Source organism: Rhopalosiphum maidis, chromosome 2, assembly GCF_003676215.2.
Source record: "Rhopalosiphum maidis isolate BTI-1 chromosome 2, ASM367621v3, whole genome shotgun sequence".
NCBI classification, from domain to species: Eukaryota; Metazoa; Arthropoda; class Insecta; order Hemiptera; family Aphididae; genus Rhopalosiphum; species Rhopalosiphum maidis.
Window position 1 is genome coordinate 12,851,214 of NC_040878.1, and position 18,660 is coordinate 12,869,873.

General features: G+C 25.7%; 2 protein-coding genes and 7 non-coding genes across 13 annotated transcripts in view; 1 reads left to right on the forward strand and 8 right to left on the reverse strand.

Moving 5' to 3' along the window:
- LOC113554517 (hrp65 protein-like) overlaps positions 1 to 11,391 on the reverse strand; it is a 30,219-nt gene extending 18,828 nt beyond the window's left edge. For 3 of the 5 annotated variants that reach the window (XR_003405273.1, XR_003405274.1, XM_026958398.1), the window contains exons 1-3: positions 10,928 to 11,391; positions 898 to 1,086; positions 610 to 825 (exon numbers count right to left, since the gene is read on the reverse strand). Coding sequence is in view for 1 of the 5 variants with exons in the window: in XM_026958398.1 (XP_026814199.1) it covers positions 610 to 825; positions 898 to 1,086; positions 10,928 to 11,122 (600 nt within the window). In the remaining 4 variants the exon portion in view is untranslated. The remainder of the gene's footprint in view (positions 1 to 609; positions 826 to 897; positions 1,087 to 10,927) is intronic. The other 2 variants (XR_003405275.1, XR_003405276.1) reach the window with 2 other exon arrangements.
- Positions 2,185 to 2,276, reverse strand: LOC113555358. Its single transcript, XR_003405381.1, has one exon. It is a non-coding gene; the product is annotated as a small nucleolar RNA snR60/Z15/Z230/Z193/J17 (small nucleolar RNA).
- Positions 3,353 to 3,442, reverse strand: LOC113555355. Its single transcript, XR_003405378.1, has one exon. It is a non-coding gene; the product is annotated as a small nucleolar RNA snR60/Z15/Z230/Z193/J17 (small nucleolar RNA).
- LOC113555357 lies at positions 4,277 to 4,368 on the reverse strand. The gene has a single exon (XR_003405380.1). It is a non-coding gene; the product is annotated as a small nucleolar RNA snR60/Z15/Z230/Z193/J17 (small nucleolar RNA).
- On the reverse strand, positions 4,840 to 4,929 carry LOC113555356. Its single transcript, XR_003405379.1, has one exon. It is a non-coding gene; the product is annotated as a small nucleolar RNA snR60/Z15/Z230/Z193/J17 (small nucleolar RNA).
- On the reverse strand, positions 5,307 to 5,396 carry LOC113555353. Its single transcript, XR_003405376.1, has one exon. It is a non-coding gene; the product is annotated as a small nucleolar RNA snR60/Z15/Z230/Z193/J17 (small nucleolar RNA).
- LOC113555354 lies at positions 5,775 to 5,864 on the reverse strand. Its single transcript, XR_003405377.1, has one exon. It is a non-coding gene; the product is annotated as a small nucleolar RNA snR60/Z15/Z230/Z193/J17 (small nucleolar RNA).
- On the reverse strand, positions 6,243 to 6,332 carry LOC113555352. Its single transcript, XR_003405375.1, has one exon. It is a non-coding gene; the product is annotated as a small nucleolar RNA snR60/Z15/Z230/Z193/J17 (small nucleolar RNA).
- Positions 11,392 to 14,904: 3,513 nt separating the features above from the next.
- LOC113552241 (activator of 90 kDa heat shock protein ATPase homolog 1) lies at positions 14,905 to 18,544 on the forward strand. The gene is made up of 9 exons (XM_026955005.1): positions 14,905 to 15,104; positions 15,242 to 15,321; positions 15,825 to 16,101; positions 16,213 to 16,333; positions 17,711 to 17,811; positions 17,881 to 17,991; positions 18,056 to 18,157; positions 18,217 to 18,353; positions 18,427 to 18,544. The coding sequence occupies exons 2-9, from the start codon at positions 15,242 to 15,244 to the stop codon at positions 18,509 to 18,511; spliced, it is 1,014 nt and encodes a 337-aa protein (XP_026810806.1). The 5' UTR covers positions 14,905 to 15,104; the 3' UTR covers positions 18,512 to 18,544.
- The last annotated feature ends 116 nt before the right edge of the window (positions 18,545 to 18,660 follow it).

Sequence of the window (18,660 nt, forward strand, 5' to 3'; positions counted from 1 at the left end):
AATTATAAGTAATTCATTTAAAATTTTGTTCTCTTCAAGGTAATGATTTAAAAAATTCATAATAATATGTAAAACCAGTCTTGTTTGTTAAGTATTTGTAAATTATTTGAATACATATTCTCTCATATACTCATTACCACCTAATCCAAAACTGACAAATATTAGCAGGGCAAAAAATATTATATTCTAATAATCTAATAGTATTTGAATACAAAATAAAAGTAGTTTTCACAAGACTCTACAAAACTAAACTGTGTAAGTTATCTATATTTAATTAAAATGTACTGTAGAGTTTAATGATTGGAAAGATAAGGAGGAATTGGCTACTTCATCGCGGTATGTCTAACACAGAGGGTCAAAAACCAATAAGGACCAAACAACTACCACAAAATATTATTGCCATCGGTCTGGAGTATTTAGGTACAAAGGAAAAAGAGAACGTGCTAAAACGCCCTATATAATGTAGAGTATAAGTAATATGTTCACACTGCAGTTCAGCAGACGCTGACTATACATTTTTATAATATTATAGCATATATGTCTTGTGTAGTGTAGCTGGGTATACATAGGTAGTGCTTATATGAACCTAGGTTAAAACTAATAGCTTACCAATCTGATAAAAGCAAACATTTTTTCCTTGTTTAAAAAATTTTCAGAAACTTCTCCATAAGGTTTAAACATTTCTATCAATTCTTCTTCAGTGCAATCAACTAAGTTTCCAATATAAAGACGACACTGACTAAGGAATTTTCTCTCAGTGGTATCAGTTTGTGGAAGCTCATGAGTTGGCCCCATAATTTGCATTAAACGTTCATTCCATAGAGCCTGAAAATGAAAAATATTAAAATAATATTTTAATACATATTATACTTCTTATAATAATTTTTAATAACTAACATCAGCTCTGGTTAAACGATCATCTCCTCGATTAGGTGGACCACCTCTGAAAACACCTCCGCCTACACCTCCACCACGTCTACCGCCTCTTCCACTTTCAGAATGATTGCGATTGCCTCTATTCATTATATCATTATCTCCTTGATGGTTATCACCATGATTACTATCATTGCGAAAATCTCCTCTTGGCTGAAATTAAATATAATTTTAATATTAGTTAATTGTGTTTAAAAATGTTTAATTCAACCATAATAATCATCTTAATGAATTGATAAATAATAATAAAATAACAATAAATAAAAATAATTAACATTAAATTAGCCCATTATATAATAATACATATAAATAAAGCATTAATTGGCATCATTGTTAGCTTACAATATAAGTGTTATAGTTGAAGTATTAAATTCTGTTATGAATTAATTAGATAGTTCATGAATTGCGTACAAATATTAGTTTGATTTACATTAATGTATAGAATAAATTTAAATTTAAAATATTTTAATTATTATAAGTCAAATTATTTATTTATTTGTAGATGCAAAACTATTGGGGCATTTAGAGTTGCACAAATATTTCTTTTTTTCTACAAACATAGTGCGTGCATAGTGAACACCAGACCATGCGTCAGATAACTGTACGACTATTACTAAATGATATTTTATAATAACACTATCAACATACATAAACATTACCTATTGAAGCTAAGCGGTTATTTATATTTGATACAAGTAAACCAAACAAAGACAAATGATAAGACATTACTTGGATAACCTAGTGTGATCGATGATTATATTTTGCACAATTAGATTACATTAACATAAAGATGCCAGATAATGTATAAAATAACTAGGTAGTTAAAGTATAAATTATATACATTAATTATACATTTTAGTTATTTCATAAACTTTTTAATTCAACACTTTATAATTTGTAACATGTATACATAATCTTTTGATTAAATAAAATAATAACTCAGATGTTTATAACTATCACATAGACTCAAAGATCTTGGTAGTATATATTTATATGATCATCACATTAAGGATAAAAATTCTAGGAAATTGAATTACCTTTAGAGAAAAATTATCAATTTATAATAACAATATAATTAAAACATGAATCCTTAATATTGACACATATTTAAAATAATTTATTGTTTTCTGGTAGGATAAATCATTTTCTTTGACCTTTATATTTCTATAATATGAACTGGAAAAAGAAAACCTAATAGATTTTATTAGTATATTCATCATAACATGATGAAAGAGGTTATACATTTAAGTATTCGTCTTTCAAATAGGAGCAAAAGACAATTGAAATATAGCTAAGTTTCATTCTTTTTTACAAATGAACTATGTAGTCATCATAAAAAATGAATACTGAATGCTTTTCTAACTTGTCAATAGTGGATGATGATGAAATAATTGTCAACAAATGTGATAAAAATAATTAAATGTATATCTTGAAAATAATAAATGAACACACAACTTAAATATTTAAATAAAATATTACCAAAATATATACACTGTATTTGTTTTAAGAATAATAAATATAACAATTATACTTTAATATTAATAATAATTTGTATAAATTTATTTTATAATTAACTACAACCTAATATATTTAGCTAATTATAGAATATTGGTGTAAGTGTACAACATAGGCATGATTCCATTATTGTTGTCACATGTCTTTATATATAAAGTTAAAAATAGGTACATTAACTATGATAATTTATTTATAACATTTCAAAATATTTGATTACTTATAAAAGTACTTACTAATAAATCAAAACAAAGAAAAGATACATATTTGTTAACTTCGATAGAAATATTTAAATGAAAATGTAAAATTGATAAATATTATATAAAAATACCTATTTTAAACAAATATTAATAACATTATTGAAATATGTATCCATTATATCGACACATATCAAACAATGTATTGTGCTTTCTAGTCAAAATTGTCTATAGAATGGTATATTAATTACACAGGCACAAAAAAAACAATATATGATAATTAAATGTAAGAGAAATAAGGGATAATATTTGATAATTCAAAAAAATAAATTATATTAAATACATAATAACTCAGATTTATAGATTTATCACATAGACTCAAAGATCTTGGTAGTATATATAAAAAAAAATCATCATGTTAAAAGAGTGGGCATTACATTATTTCTTCTAAGAAATAATTATAGGTTAATAATAACAATAATAAAATAAGAAATATGATACGAATATAATATGAATAATTGATAAATTTTTCTTTTGATTTGTATCCATATTGTCGACACACATATGAAATATTTCATTGTGTTTCCTAGTAGGATAATTTATTTTCTTTACCCTTAATATTTCAATAATATAAATTGGCACAATAAAACCCAATATTTAGGAATCATAGCGTGGCGAAAAGGGTTATAATAAATTATAATCATTGGTATCCATATTTTCAGATAGGAGCGAAAGACAATTGCAGTATAGCTAAATTTCATCTTTTTTCAAATGAACTATGTAGTCATCATAAAAAATGAATACCAAATATTAATATTCTTTCAGAGGTGGGTGGTGATGAAATAATTGTCATCAAAGATGATCAGAATAATTAGAAATACATCTCATCAAAAAGAATAAATAAATGTATAACTTATATATTAAAAAAAGAGCTAACATAACTACTGATAAATCTTAAGAATTATAAGTGACTAACTATTATAGTTTTTAAATTTAAATATTCATATTTTCAACACAAAATTTAATATTATTATAAATTACTTTATTTAAAACACAATATTATAATTATTGAATTATGTATCCATGATATCGACACACTTTAGAAAAAATTCCACGTGCTTCCTAGTAGGATTTTACTTTACCCTGGTGTATCAATTAAATTAGATTAAATTGGCACAGAAATAACAATATTTATTATTTAAGCGTGGCGTCAGGGATAATTCATATTTTTATATAAAAATTGATTATAAATAATATCTACTTATCTCAGATATATATAATTATCACATTGACTCAAAGATCTTGGTAGTATATATTTATAAATAATCATCATATTAAAACAGTGGATATTAGACTATTTCTTTCACGATAAAAACTAATGGTTAATAATAACAATAATACAATAAGTGATGATTTTCTATAATAAAAAAAAATATTTACAAATAAAAATAATAAAATTCAAACATGTATCCATATTGTCGACACACATATGAAACAGTTCATTGTGTTTCCTAGTAGGATAATTTATTTTCTTTACCCTTTAAATTTCAATTATATGAATTGGCACAATAAAACCCAAATTTAGGTATCATAGCGTGGCGAAAGGGGTTATAATAAATTATAATCATTGGTATCCACATTCTCAGATAGGAGCGAAAGACAATTGCAATATAGCTAAATTTCATCTTTTTTCAAATGAACTATGTAGTCATCATAAAAAATGAATACCAAATATTAATATTCTTTCAGAGGTGGGTGGTGATGAAATAAATGTCATCAAAGATAATCAGAATGATTAGAATTACATCTCATCATAAAGAATAAATACTTAACTCAGATATATATATTTATCACATAGACTCAACGATCTTGGTAGTATATATTTATAAATAATCATCATATTATAACAGTGGGTATTCGATTATTTCATTTAAGATCAAAACTATTGGTTAACAATAAAAATACAATACAAATTGATCATCTATTAGAGAAATAATATTTGCTAATAAAAAAAATAAAATTCAAACATGTATCCATATTGTCGACACACATATGAAACAGTTCATTGTGTTTCCTAGTAGGATTATTTATTTTCTTTACCCTTTATATTTCAATTATATGAATTGGCACAATAAAACCCAAATTTAGGTATCATAGCGTGGCGAAAGGGGTTATAATAAATTATAATCATTGGTATCCATATTTTCAGATAGGAGCGAAAGACAATTGCAGTATAGCTAAATTTCATCTTTTTTCAAATGAACTATGTAGTCATCATAAAAAATGTATACAAAGTTTCTCTATTCTTTCAGAGGTGGGTGGTGATGAAATAAATGTCATCAAAGATAATCAGAATGATTAGAAATATATCTCATCATAAAGAATAAATTATATATTAAAATAAGATAATACAACAACATAATATGACAATTAATGATATAATCAAAATAACATAAATGAAAACCTAGCATTCTTAAAAAAAAAACTCTTATATTTGTATCCATATTGTCGACACACATATGAAACAGTTCATTGTGTTTCCTAGTAGGATTATTTATTTTCTTTACCCTTTATATTTCAATTATATGAATTGGCACAATAAAACCCAAATTTAGGTATCATAGCGTGGCGAAAGGGGTTATAATAAATTATAATCATTGGTATCCATATTTTCAGATAGGAGCGAAAGACAATTGCAATATAGCTAAATTTCATCTTTTTTCAAATGAACTATGTAGTCATCATAAAAAATGTATACAAAATTTCTCTATTCTTTCAGAGGTGGGTGGTGATGAAATAAATGTCATCAAAGATAATCAGAATGATTAGAAATATATCTCATCATAAAGAATAAATTATATATTAAAATAAGATAATACAACAACATAATATGACAATTAATGATATAATCAAAATAACATAAATTAAAACCTAGCATTCTTAAAAAAAAAAACTCTTATATTTGTATCCATATTGTCGACACACATATGAAACAGTTCATTGTGTTTCCTAGTAGGATTATTTATTTTCTTTACCCTTTATATTTCAATTATATGAATTGGCACAATAAAACCCAAATTTAGGTATCATAGCGTGGCGAAAGGAGTTATAATAAATTATAATCATTGGTATCCATATTTTCAGATAGGAGCGAAAGACAATTGCAATATAGCTAAATTTCATCTTTTTTCAAATGAACTATGTAGTCATCATAAAAAATGTATACAAAGTTTCTCTATTCTTTCAGAGGTGGGTGGTGATGAAATAAATGTCATCAAAGATAATCAGAATGATTAGAAATATATCTCATCATAAAGAATAAATTATATATTAAAATAAGATAATACAACAACATAATATGACAATTAATGATATAATCAAAATAACATAAATGAAAACCTAGCATTCTTAAAAAAAAAAACTCTTATATTTGTATCCATATTGTCGACACACATATGAAATAGTTCATTGTGTTTCCTAGTAGGATTATTTATTTTTTTTACCCTTTATATTTCAATTATATGAATTGGCACAATAAAACCCAATATTTAGGAATCATAGCGTGGCGAAAGGGGTTAAATAAATTATAATCATTGGTATCCATATTTTCAGATAGGAGCGAAAGACAATTGCAATATAGCTAAATTTCATCTTTTTTCAAATGAACTATGTAGTCATCATAAAAAATGAACACCAAATATTAACATTCTTTCAGAGGTGGGTGGTGATGAAATAAATGTCATCAAAGATGATCAGAATGATTAGAAATTATCTCATCATAAAGAGTAAATTATATATTAAAATAAGATAATATAACATAACAAAATATGACAATTAATGATATAATCAAAATAACATAAATGAAAACCTAGCATTCTTAAAAAAAAACTCTTATATTTGTATCCATATTGTCGACACACATATGAAACAATTCATTGTATTTCCTAGTAGGATAATTTATTTTCTTTACCCTTAATATTTCAATATAAATTGGCACAATAAAACCCAATATTTAGGTATCATAGCGTGGCGAAAAGGATTTTAAATGACCTAATTATTTCACTTTTTAAATTTAAATATTTTTTTTTTATTTTCAACCCAAAAATGAAATATTAGAAATTACTTTTCTTAAAATACAACATTATTATTATTATTGAAGAATGTATCCATGATGTCGACACACTTTAGAAAAAATTCCATGTGCTTCCTAGTAGGATTTTACTTTACCCTGGTGTATCAATTAAATTTAATTAAATTGGCACAAAAATAACAATATTTATTATTTAAGCGTGGCGTCAGGGATAATAGTTCATATTTTTATATACAATTTAATTATAAATAACTTTTACTTCTCTCAGATGTATATAATTATCACATAGACTCAAAGATCTTGGTAGTATATATTTATAAATAATCATCATGTTAAAAGTTTTTGATTATTTTCTATAAGAAAAAAAAAAATAAGCTATGTTTTCATAATTTCGACACAAAAATGAAACAGTTTTGTTTCCTACACTCTGCTCTGCTCCACAAAGGAAATAACCAGTTTGCTTATGCAGACTGACAATAGTGGCTGTTATCAAAGTCTTGTTTCCCATTATGTGCTATTCGATATATATTATAATAAGAGCGCGGATTTCTATGCAATTGCATATTTTTTTCCTTACAATATTTTTGGATTTTTGTCAGTTATCTCCACAAATCATGATAATTTGAAGCTAATGGTGAAATTTTTTTTTGCATATTTCTGCATATTTAAAGGTTATTGCATATTTTGGCAAAATTCAAAATGTATTGTATATTGAAGCAAAAATTTAAAAAAATGTATAAAATAATATTTTGTCGAGTGGAAAAATTAAAACTAAATTTCATAGTCACTAAATAATAATTTATATAAATATTAAGTTATAAGATAAATAATCGATTACGACATCAACTTCAAGTATGTCCCAATAACTTCGGTTGACGTCAAACGTTGGTTCTCAGTCTTTAAAAATATATTAATCGATAAACGACACATTTTCACAGAAGAAAAGCTTGAAATGCATATGATTATTCATTTTAATAATAAATAAAATTTTAAAAATTAATTAAGTTCAGAAAATTCCCTAAATTTTTTTTTTTTTGAAGTATTTAAGTAATTAATTATTATAAGTTTTATTGTAAATTTTAAATAAATAAAAATTTCTTGTATATTTTTTTACTATATTTTCATGATTTTTACTGCATATTATAAGGCATATTTCGATACTTTTAAGTGCATAAAAATCCGCGCTCTAATTATGATACAACTATATACTATATATACCGCATTGTCGACCGTTAACGGTTGCGATCGTACGTCAAATAGGTAGAAATTTGCGGAATTGAATATGATTTGGTCAGGACACGGGTTACTTCTCTCATAGCACCGAGTATAGTATAGTATAAGACCATTTATTAGATTTTAAATATCTATGTATAGCATGGCAAAAAGAACTTAAAGTATTCAAGTTCACCTACATGATATGTAAAGTATATCATAAAAGCTTAGTTTAGATACTGAAAAAAGGGTAGGCAAGTGGGTATCGCTCTGCTGTATTCTGTGTATAATAGTGGAAGTGGAGAGTAGGTCTAGTGTTTTAAATATTAAGTATTTCACTATATGCTGAAATATTTCACAAAAATGTGAAACATTGAAATTTTTCTCAAGGGGTCGCTACACCAGCATTTGTTTCTCCGTCAATCTCCCACATAATATAGGAATAAAGATACTCTGTATTTCCACGATTACGACTCTGGTTCAGTTAAGGGCAAAAGCACCTATAATATATTTTATAAAGAAGAGTATTTCCTATGCATTGACCGGATAGATTTTTAATATTTACATTTTTTATAATTATAAGTATATTTTAATTTAAAATAATTTCGATTATTTTTAACCATTAATCATTTTTTTTTAAATTGTAAAAATTACAAATCTATCCGGTCAATACACAGGAAATACTCTTCTTTATAAAATATATTATAGGTGCTTTTGCCCTTAACTGAACCAGAGTCGTAATCGTGGAAATACAGAGTATCTTTATTCCTATATTATGTGGGAGATAGAAAGAGAAAACAAATGCTGGTGTAGCGGCCTCTTAATAAAAATATTACTGATCGTTGTTTATCAATTATTAATTATGTAATCTAAAAGCTTTAGGTATAATCATTGATATTAAGATGACGTTATACCTGCATGTGTTATCTCTGTCTTACTAATGTAGATCATTGCAAATTTGCGTTCAGCAGAATTTTGTAATGTTATAGCTTTAATATTAGAGTAAATTTACCTATTATCAAATTTAAAGGTAAGAATATTATCTAGAAAATGTCATATGCTTTTATTGACATTATAATATTAAAGTGAATTATGAATATTTTTAAGTTGTAATATTTTACATAGCTTTAACACATGCGGGTATAACATCCTCTCAATAGAATGAGTAAGAGTTGATAAATTTAAACTATATTGGGTCTTGTTTTTGACTATAGCATCATAGCGATACTTTTCTTTTATCCCAGAAATGACTTATTGACTATCGTCGACAAGCAATGTATGTATATGTAGTGTATGTATAATGGTACTACGACTTATACTTTTTGAATAACAAGAAATATTTTAAATCGTTGAAAAACACATTATTTTACGTGATTTCATAAAAATTTACGAATATACGATCATTAAATGTTTTCTATATTTATGCTGGTTTATTTTACAGTTATTTGAAAGAAAACTTATGGAGAACCTTGTATTTGATTTAACCTTAGATATAATTCACAAATTTTTTATGGATTTTTAACTTCAAATTCCTTGAAATTTTCACGATTTTGACATATTTTGTTAACATTTAAACTTTAAAAGCTTAAAAACAAAAATTGTGACCAACGATTTTAATTTTTTTTTTTACTACAATAAGTACAACTTATAATAAATGTATAAAATTTTAAAGATTTTTTGGAATGCCAAATTTTTGTTATCGGAATTTCATTAAAAATAAACTGTAAACATCTTAAAAAGTCAAAATATTTTGAAAATTTAATCGTAAATAATTATGCTAATTTAAACGTTTGGTGAAAATTTCAAGTATTTACAATATTCGTTTTTGAATTACAGCAAAATATAAAAATCGATTTTGTCAAAAACTGATTTTGCGTAAAAATTCCATATCTTAAAAAACTCATCTTTAAAATTAAAATATAATAAAACGCTTATGAGATGCCCTAGGTTAGGTTTGGAGATTATTTCACTCTAATTTCAAAAAATAATATGGTTAGTCATTATCATGTACATAAAATGTTGCCATGTTGCGCATGGGTTATAAAGAGAAATAACAAATAATAGGCTGGCATCTTCTTCACTACTTTAATCAGATGTCCTGATTGAAAAACATTTTATAAATCTTGGTGGTATTTATATACCTATGTCATCACTCATCATATTTATATGTTATATCTATAATATTTTTATATTTCTAATTTTATTAGGTATACATCTATAGAATGGTCAAGTTTCCAATTACTGTTTATGTCAATTAGCTACATAAAATATTCAACATAAATGTAACATAAGTATTTAGAGTTAATTCTTAAGTCTCAAAAGGATACGTCGGCAATTTTTAAAAATGGGATTCACAAAAGTCCTAATTATATACCTTGGGTTGTTTTTGAACTTATCCGTTTGATTTTCAGATAGGTATATTGAAATAATAATTTTATAATAACAAAGAATACAGGATATATAGTAATTGAATGTTTTTTAAAAATTTAAACACAATTAACATCAAATAATATATTTTTTGTATGAAATATAAGCTGTAGGTAATAAAATAAAGCAATACCCAAATATTTTGTTTTTTCCAATTTTCAATACATCGTCTATTGAACAAGTTGGAGGGGGGCTCTAGTTAAGACAACAATTAAACAATTGTATAAACACAATTAATAACCTACGAATTTAAAAATATGAAATATCCCGATACAAAAACATGTGGAATTACGCCATAATCGTCATTCAACCATTACATCAATATAGATTTCGTTACGATACCAGCATGACTCGAAGGTGAACACACCGAAAGTTAGTATTTACAAAATAATTCTAGCACCACACGATGAATATTATTACGGATGGTCTATAGCAGTCTGGCAAAACACTGTTGTGCACTTTTGAATCCGTAATACATTTGTTTATAGTATAGATCAGGGTGAAGAAAAAGCACAAGAACTTCATAATATTTCATAACAACATAATATATAATTACCATATTGTTGTCTCTCGGCGGACCACCTTTGCGGTCTCTATTCGGTCCACCGTACGGTTGAAAGCGATTGCCTCTTCCACCACGGCCACCACCGTGGAATTCTTCTTTCGGCTTGTGGTTGGGACTGGGGCCATGATGTGCGTTTGGCCCATTTAACGAAGTGTCACTGATCTTCTCGTCTTTGATTTGTGCCATAGCGTTTGCTACACGGTATTGAGCCAAATTTCAAGAATCGAACGAATTCACAAAGCTGATTCGATGTAAGACTGTCAGTGATGTCTTAGGGCAAAGTTGAAGCGATCAACTCAAACGAATATAGTAAAATGAAGAGGACAGAGGAAAGATGAGGGACGAGAATACGAGACTTCAAAAGTACGATTGTACGGAGTATGGACGGGTAGAGGGCCGATTGTCAAATAAAATGGCCGACCACAGTTGCATAGTAAAGCATAAATACATAGACGGAGTGGTGCGTATGGTTTTTTAATAGATGGTTGGAGGGTGGGTGCGGTGTACGTTTTCGGACGGATGAAGGAAATGACGCCGTTGCCGGTACAGTATTGCCAACAGTACACGCGATTCGGATATTTTTCCTGAAAATAACTGGAAGAAAAATTTTTTTGAAGCGGGGCATCCTTATATCGATTACATAATATATATTGTATATGATGATCTAAAGCACGACGGTCTTATATAATATATTTTATAAGACCGTGATCTAAGGGTACATCGTAATTCGTAGTAAGTAGTTGTAGAAGTACAGAAAAAAGAATATATATATTACTCTGTATATTGTAGGTTGAGTCCGACACATCGGCTTTCTCCATGACCAATTCATAATAGTACACTACGATAATATAATCTATTACGCGGTCTTAATTATTCGTGAACACGTTCCTTTTTATACACATTTGTGCGTAATTTATTATGATAAGAAACTTTTTGACGAGTTGATGCCAAGCACTGTAAATAATTATTGTCGTAAGCACCACAAACTATTTTTTTTTTATGGATATTATGTTATTTCGTGATAAACAACCGACAAACCCGCGATATTTAAATTTTAAATCTGTTATTTTCAATAAAACAGAAATGTATCCTATATTTTTACTTTGTATTTCATACAATACGACAATACTTATTTAATTATCTCTCTTAAGAGGGCTGAAGCATACCATGTTGTAAGGATTTGTTGTTTAAGCATTTCATATTACATGTACATTTTAACTATGTCAATGTGTAAGAAGTAAATGAACATTAGTGTGTGTAATCCATTATCGCATTTTTCGCGGCGAAATTTGAATTTCCGTAGCGATTATTTGTGTTAAGCATTTATTACTGTAAAACGTACAAGTCAAGCAACAATTTTTATTTTAAGGTTTGTTTTTAATACACATTTTTCTAATCAAGGTCTAAGATTTTTTTCTTTTCCCAATTTTTTTTCTAAGAGAGTAACTGGTATATTTAACAGTACCCAGTGATATAATAGAGAGGGAACTCATTTTATACTTGTATAGTAGTATTTTTAATTTGTTTAATTTAATAAATACAAATATAAAAATGTCAATTACAATATGTATTGATGATTGATGAATTTTAAAATATTATACTCTAATAATATAATTTTGATTTTTATAAAAATGTATTTTTTTTTTTTTGAAAGTCCACAAAAATACTATTATGAATTTTCAAGGTTGGCATTAACGAATAAAAAGTTAAAATTAAGATAAAATGGTAAGTTAATTAACTCGTTACTTTGTTTCAAATTAACTTTTAACTTAATAAGTTACTTTTTATAAGATTAACGTATTAATTTTATTCAAAAGTATCAAAATTAAGTTAACTTTTGTTTGAAGAATAATGCAAGAATAATTTTAAATTTTAGGATTTATTTTAAAAAATCAAGTTTTTTGATAGCGAGTTGATACTTTGATGTATATAATTTTAAATTTCCCTGGTAATTTTCTTAAGCGTAAAGAAAAACTATCTAATAAACAATATTATATGTCTGGAATTTTTTATTTTTGCAAATTAGAAAATTGTAACTTTAAATTAAGTTAAGTTATTTTTTTTTTTAAATTAACTTTTAATTTAACGAGTTAACGAAAAAAATATAAGTACCTTTTAACTTAATTAACTTTATTATTTTTAAAGTAACTTAACTTAATGAGTTAAAAAAAATCGTTAAATCGTTATCGCCCAGCCTTGCGAATTTTTAATTAACCTAAACTTAATATGTACAGGTAAGGTATATAAATAAGTTAAATGGTTTATTATACTCGTATTTATATAATGTTTATGTTTTTACTTTTAGGATTTCCATCAATTGAAAGTTATCCATCATTATTGGTAAATATTATATTACATTTCTAGGCCTCTCAGATCTTAAAAGATTGATTTTTTTTTTTTAAGTATGGATATGAAAACCAAACTGTATTTTAGACATTGTTCAGTAAAATAATACATATATAAAAACAAAAAACCCCCATACTAAATATTGAGTTATTTGGATTAATACGAGATTTACTTTTAAAAATTCTAACTTTTGATAAAAAAATATTTAATTTTTTCAATTGAATAATAATCATTTTCATATTTTTTGATTTAATTGTGTAAGTTGGTTAATAGGATAATTAAATAGCTTAAAAATTAAAAAAAAAATTATACTAAAATGTGGAAAAGTTTTGGAGAAACATAAATAATGCGAGATAGGTTTGGTTTTGTTTAAAAAAAGTTAAATCACCCATTACTTAAAAAATAAAAAAGTTAAACACCCTCTTTAAAGGGTATTTCTTTATCATTTTAGGTATACTTTCGTATGATATCGGCCGGTTACTCCCTCTTCTCCCGGAACACATTGTATTTTATAACATAAAAAAAAACGATTTTTGAAAAATTTAAACTCAGAGCCTAAATACTGTGTCCCCTGACACTTTATGTCCCCTCAAAATCAAAGTGAGTCCTCTGAATGTCAAATGCGTGTCCCATGTTTTTAGTTTTGATTGCAGAAATAAGTAATAACATATATTTAGGAATTTCAACACAATTTAAAATATTTTTAACTTCTTGCATTTATTTTATTTTTTTTTAGTACCAGTATCATATAAATAATATTTATGTGACAGGTAAGTGGTACATAAAAGCGGGGAGATTTTGGGGATTTAAAACCTCCAGAGATTTTTTTTGCTATAGAAATCTGTCAATGCCCAAAGGTAATAGTTAAATTAATAAGTGTGTCCGCTGAAATTAGATGTATTTTAGGCCCATTAAACTGATATAATATAGTCATATTATACTCTACAATAATGCAGTACACTAAAATAGAGGTGCTAATTAAGGATGTTACCTATATTTTTAGATTCTGAGCGGAGCGCTTAGCTAATGTATTGATTTTTTGTTTTTGGTGTATGTGTAGGTACCTTGGTACTTACTACTTATAGTGTACACGATAAGATGTCGATAAAATGCTACGATTTCCAAGTTTGAATAAAAAATTGTATCTAGTTTCTACGATAAAGGTGTACATATTAAAAATTCTCAGTATTTTTAAAATAATCGAGAAAAATAAACAAAAAATTAAAGAAAATGGTAATTTTATGATTAATCAATTTTTGAGAAAATGAATCTCTTTATTTAGTTATAACTTATAATTCAAAAACGAATAATCGCAGAAACTTGAAATGTTTATCTTATTTTATTTTAAGTGCATATATTAAAAAAAAAAATTCTATCGGAGTAAAATTAATTTCTTTATAACCAATTAAAGTTCAAATTTTTACGACATTGATGTTGATCTGTATAATAAAACTATTTTTATCAAATTTTTTTTGTTTTTTTTTTTTTGTGTTAGTCGGTATTTCTGGTATTTTAGTTTCTTATCAACTTGGCCACACTGTTAAAATTCTAGAATGTTCCATGTTTTGAGTTTTAACATGATTTAATTCTTTCATTGAACTACCTATCACTATATAACTTATAAGTTCTAAGCGCTGTATTACCGCAGCTGTATTCTACTCTACCGCCTGTAGTCCTGTACTCTTTTACCACGGGTTTCTCCAACGTAATTTGTTTCCATTATTCTGTGCAGAACATCTACAGAAATTACATTTACTAGATAATTACTATTTGATTGAGTATTTTCAGTTATATTCATTAATTTATTAAATTTTTATTCATAGTAAGAATTTTACCATAATTTTATTAATTTTATAAATTATTTATTGTGTGAACGATTCATCAAACTTATTAGATTTAAGTAATCAATATTATTTAAGTACATCATTAATAATCAATTGTATTTTTATAATTTTGTAGATGGCTAAATGGGGTGAAGGAGATCCACGATGGATTGTTGAAGAACGCCCGGACGCCACTAACGTTAACAACTGGCATTGGTAATTTATTAAATTATTTTCATGCATTCTATAGGAGTAAACGCTTCTAGGGTTTAGATTTGTTTTTAACCTCTCAACAATTACTGTAAATGCTCAATCTATATTATATTATTATTGATACCTATTTTCAATTTGAAAAAACTTGAAATTACAATTAAATAGTTAATTTTAAAGTTAAATTCAGTTAATAGTTTATACTTAATACAAATAAGAATAAGGTTTTCATATATATATATATCATAATTTACTTGTAAAATTAATTTTATGTATTTTCTTTTAACATTTTATATTTAATTTTCAATTGGTTATTGTTTTTATTAGATTTTCTATGGATTATAAAATGATCAAAAAAGTTAACTCTATTTTGACCAAAATATAATGTTTTTTTTTAATTAATTATTATTTTGATTTAATATGTTAAGGTATTATTTTAACTGTTAAGGTTTATATATTATACAATTTATAATTTTGTTTGTTCATTTTTATTTTTATTTTTATTTTAGGACAGAAAAAAATGCATGCCAATGGTCTAAGGACAAACTTAATGCCTTATTAGTTGGTATGGTATTAGAAAATGATGTAGCTAAGTGTGAGATTGCAAAGATCGAAAGTTGTGAAGGAGAAGCTGTTGCAAATAACAGAAAGGGCAAGCTCATATTCTTTTATGAATGGGATTTAACTTTAAATTGGAAAGGCCATTTAAGTGGTACTGCAAAAGAGATAGAGGGCACAATAAACATACCAAATTTAAGTGAAGAAAATAGTGTAGCTGAAATTGAGGTATTAATGCTAATTTTTTTGTAAATTTTGTGTTGATTATTGTCATATTTGTAATTTTATTAATATGTTGTATGTATCAACTTAGTTATAAATTAATTATTTTGTTAACAGATAAATATTACATTGAAAGAACCGTCAAATGAAGCAACAATAGTTAAAGATTTTCTTTACCATCAAGGGCGTAGTAAAATCCGAGATCAGCTAGAAAAATATATAAAGGATCTTAAAGAAGGTATACATTTAGAAGTAAATAATAAATATTCCAAAAAATTATAATTAGTTGTCTATTACTAATTTATTTTTATACTTTCGTAATTTAGTAACAGGTTTGAGATATTGATAATCCCCAATTTAATTATATTTAATTTATAATTTAAAGTTTGGTCCAGTTCTAAACATTGAGATTTTAGGTTTTTTTTTATATTTATCATTTACAGAGTAATTTTTCAATAAATTTTCCTAAACTTGGTGAGCACCTTATATGTATTGTAATTTATAATTAATAGTTGGATGATTATTATAATAGAATAAACATATTCTAGTCTCTATTTTTAGGCATTTTATCCTATATCATTACGCCTGCCCTCCCCCATTGTATCTCTCATATATTATGTTTTATATCTATCCCAATAATATTAAACAAAAAAACAATGTGAAAAAAATGTTTATTTTACTAATATTAATAATAAAGTTATCTAACAGTTTAATTATTGTGTTTTTATTAATTATATTTTTGATTTATTAATTTGGACCAATTATGGTTAGATGTTCATAATATTTATAGTATTCGTCATATTGAGGAATGATTAAAAATAAAGTCTGATAAATAAGATTAGTAATTTAGGGTTATTTTAGTCTTATTCTAAAGATTGATTTTTTTACTGTTAAACTGAAACTTTGTTTTTACATATAATAAAATTAATGTTAAGGAAAATAAAGTGAAAAAAAGAAGTGATTTGTAATATCTACATCACATATCTCCCTAAAACTAATTTCACCACTAACTGACTATGCAAATGATACCACTATTCTAGCATCAAACCGATATCCAATGCTATGTGTATTGTGTATCCCATGCTATGCAATGTCACATAAATCAAATCTCAAACTGGTTCATAAATGGAAAACAAAATAAACGTAAACAAGTTGGTCAAAATACTCGTAAATTTTACTTTTAACAAAAACAAAATTGCTCTCATTTAACACTCAACAATATATCTGTATAAATTTAAAAAAAAAACATAATACTTAGGGGGTCTACTTGGATAAAAGGTCTACATTGGACCCTTTACATAAAAAACAAAGAAAAACAATATAATACATTCCTAAATCTTCTCCGCCCACTACTGTCTTACAGAATTAAGATTTGAGGTAAAGCAAAACCCTCCAATTTAAGACCTGTACAAGCTTATCAGTATATATGTCTTAGACAACACAATATGTAGATACAATGTCCCTTTTAATAAAAGATAATTATTAGAATAAAAAATTGTGTTTTTTTTTTTTGGTTAAAATATATAATTTTATTCTAATTGTTTGTTTTTGATAATTTATAAATGTGTAGTACATCGCTTAAATTGCTAATGAATAATAAATTATTTTATTCTAGAATTTTCAAAAGGTATGATTTTGCCAAAAAAAGATATTGAAAGTTCTTCTAAACCAAAATTATCTAATGAATCTTTCAAAAATCTTCACAATGCTGAAAATGTAAGATTTGTTACGGTTATACAAATTAATTAAACAAATTAAATTAATAAATTCTTGTTATTTTTATAGGGTGCAAAAGAAGACAATTCAAAATCCAAAATAGATACCACTACTGTTGTAATGGATGTAGTATTCCAGTGTTCTGGTGAAGATTTTTACAACGTGCTCACAACACCAGAAGTCAGTATATTTGTGTTATAAATAAATTAAATAGTTAAAATTATTTAAAATTATTTCTTTTTAGCTTGTTTCAGCTTTTACTCAACAATCCGTCACATTTCAAGCAACTAAAGGTGGGAAATTTCAATTGTTTGATGGGAATATTACTGGTGAATTCATAGAACTTGTAAGTAAATTGAATTCCTACTAAAGTTGATATTAACATACTTAAATTTATTTGCTTAGTGCCCTGGCAAAAAAATTGTTAAAAATTGGAGAACTAAACAATGGCCTGATTGGCTATATTCTACTGTTACTGTTACTATTAATCAACAAGAAGACCATACTAAAGTAAAAGTTTCTCTTGTGGGAGTGCCCAAAAGGTTATATATATATATATATATATATTTAAATTGTTTTTGTTGAAACCATTTATTAACAATTTATTTTTTTTAGTGATGAAGCTATTACTCGTCAAAATTGGGAAAGATACTACTTCACACCAATTAAAAGAACTTTTGGATACGGGATGTTATTATGAGTCTGAACAATTCAATAAATTCTTAATATAGTTTTTTGTATTTATTTTTGAAATGTAATAGCTTGTCTATCAAAAAAATATGCACTTTACTTTCTTTTGTGCCTATTGATACTTGTTGTTTCATATGCGATATGCCCTTCATAGATATT

Coding starts and splice junctions, on each gene's coding strand:
- LOC113552241 (XM_026955005.1), top strand. CDS start 15,242: ATGGCTAAATGGGGTGAAGGAGATCCACGATGGATTGTTGAAGAACGC. Junction 18,158..18,216: donor CTGGTGAATTCATAGAACTT/GTAAGTAAATTG, acceptor TTATTTGCTTAG/TGCCCTGGCAAAAAAATTGT. Junction 18,354..18,426: donor CTTGTGGGAGTGCCCAAAAG/GTTATATATATA, acceptor TATTTTTTTTAG/TGATGAAGCTATTACTCGTC.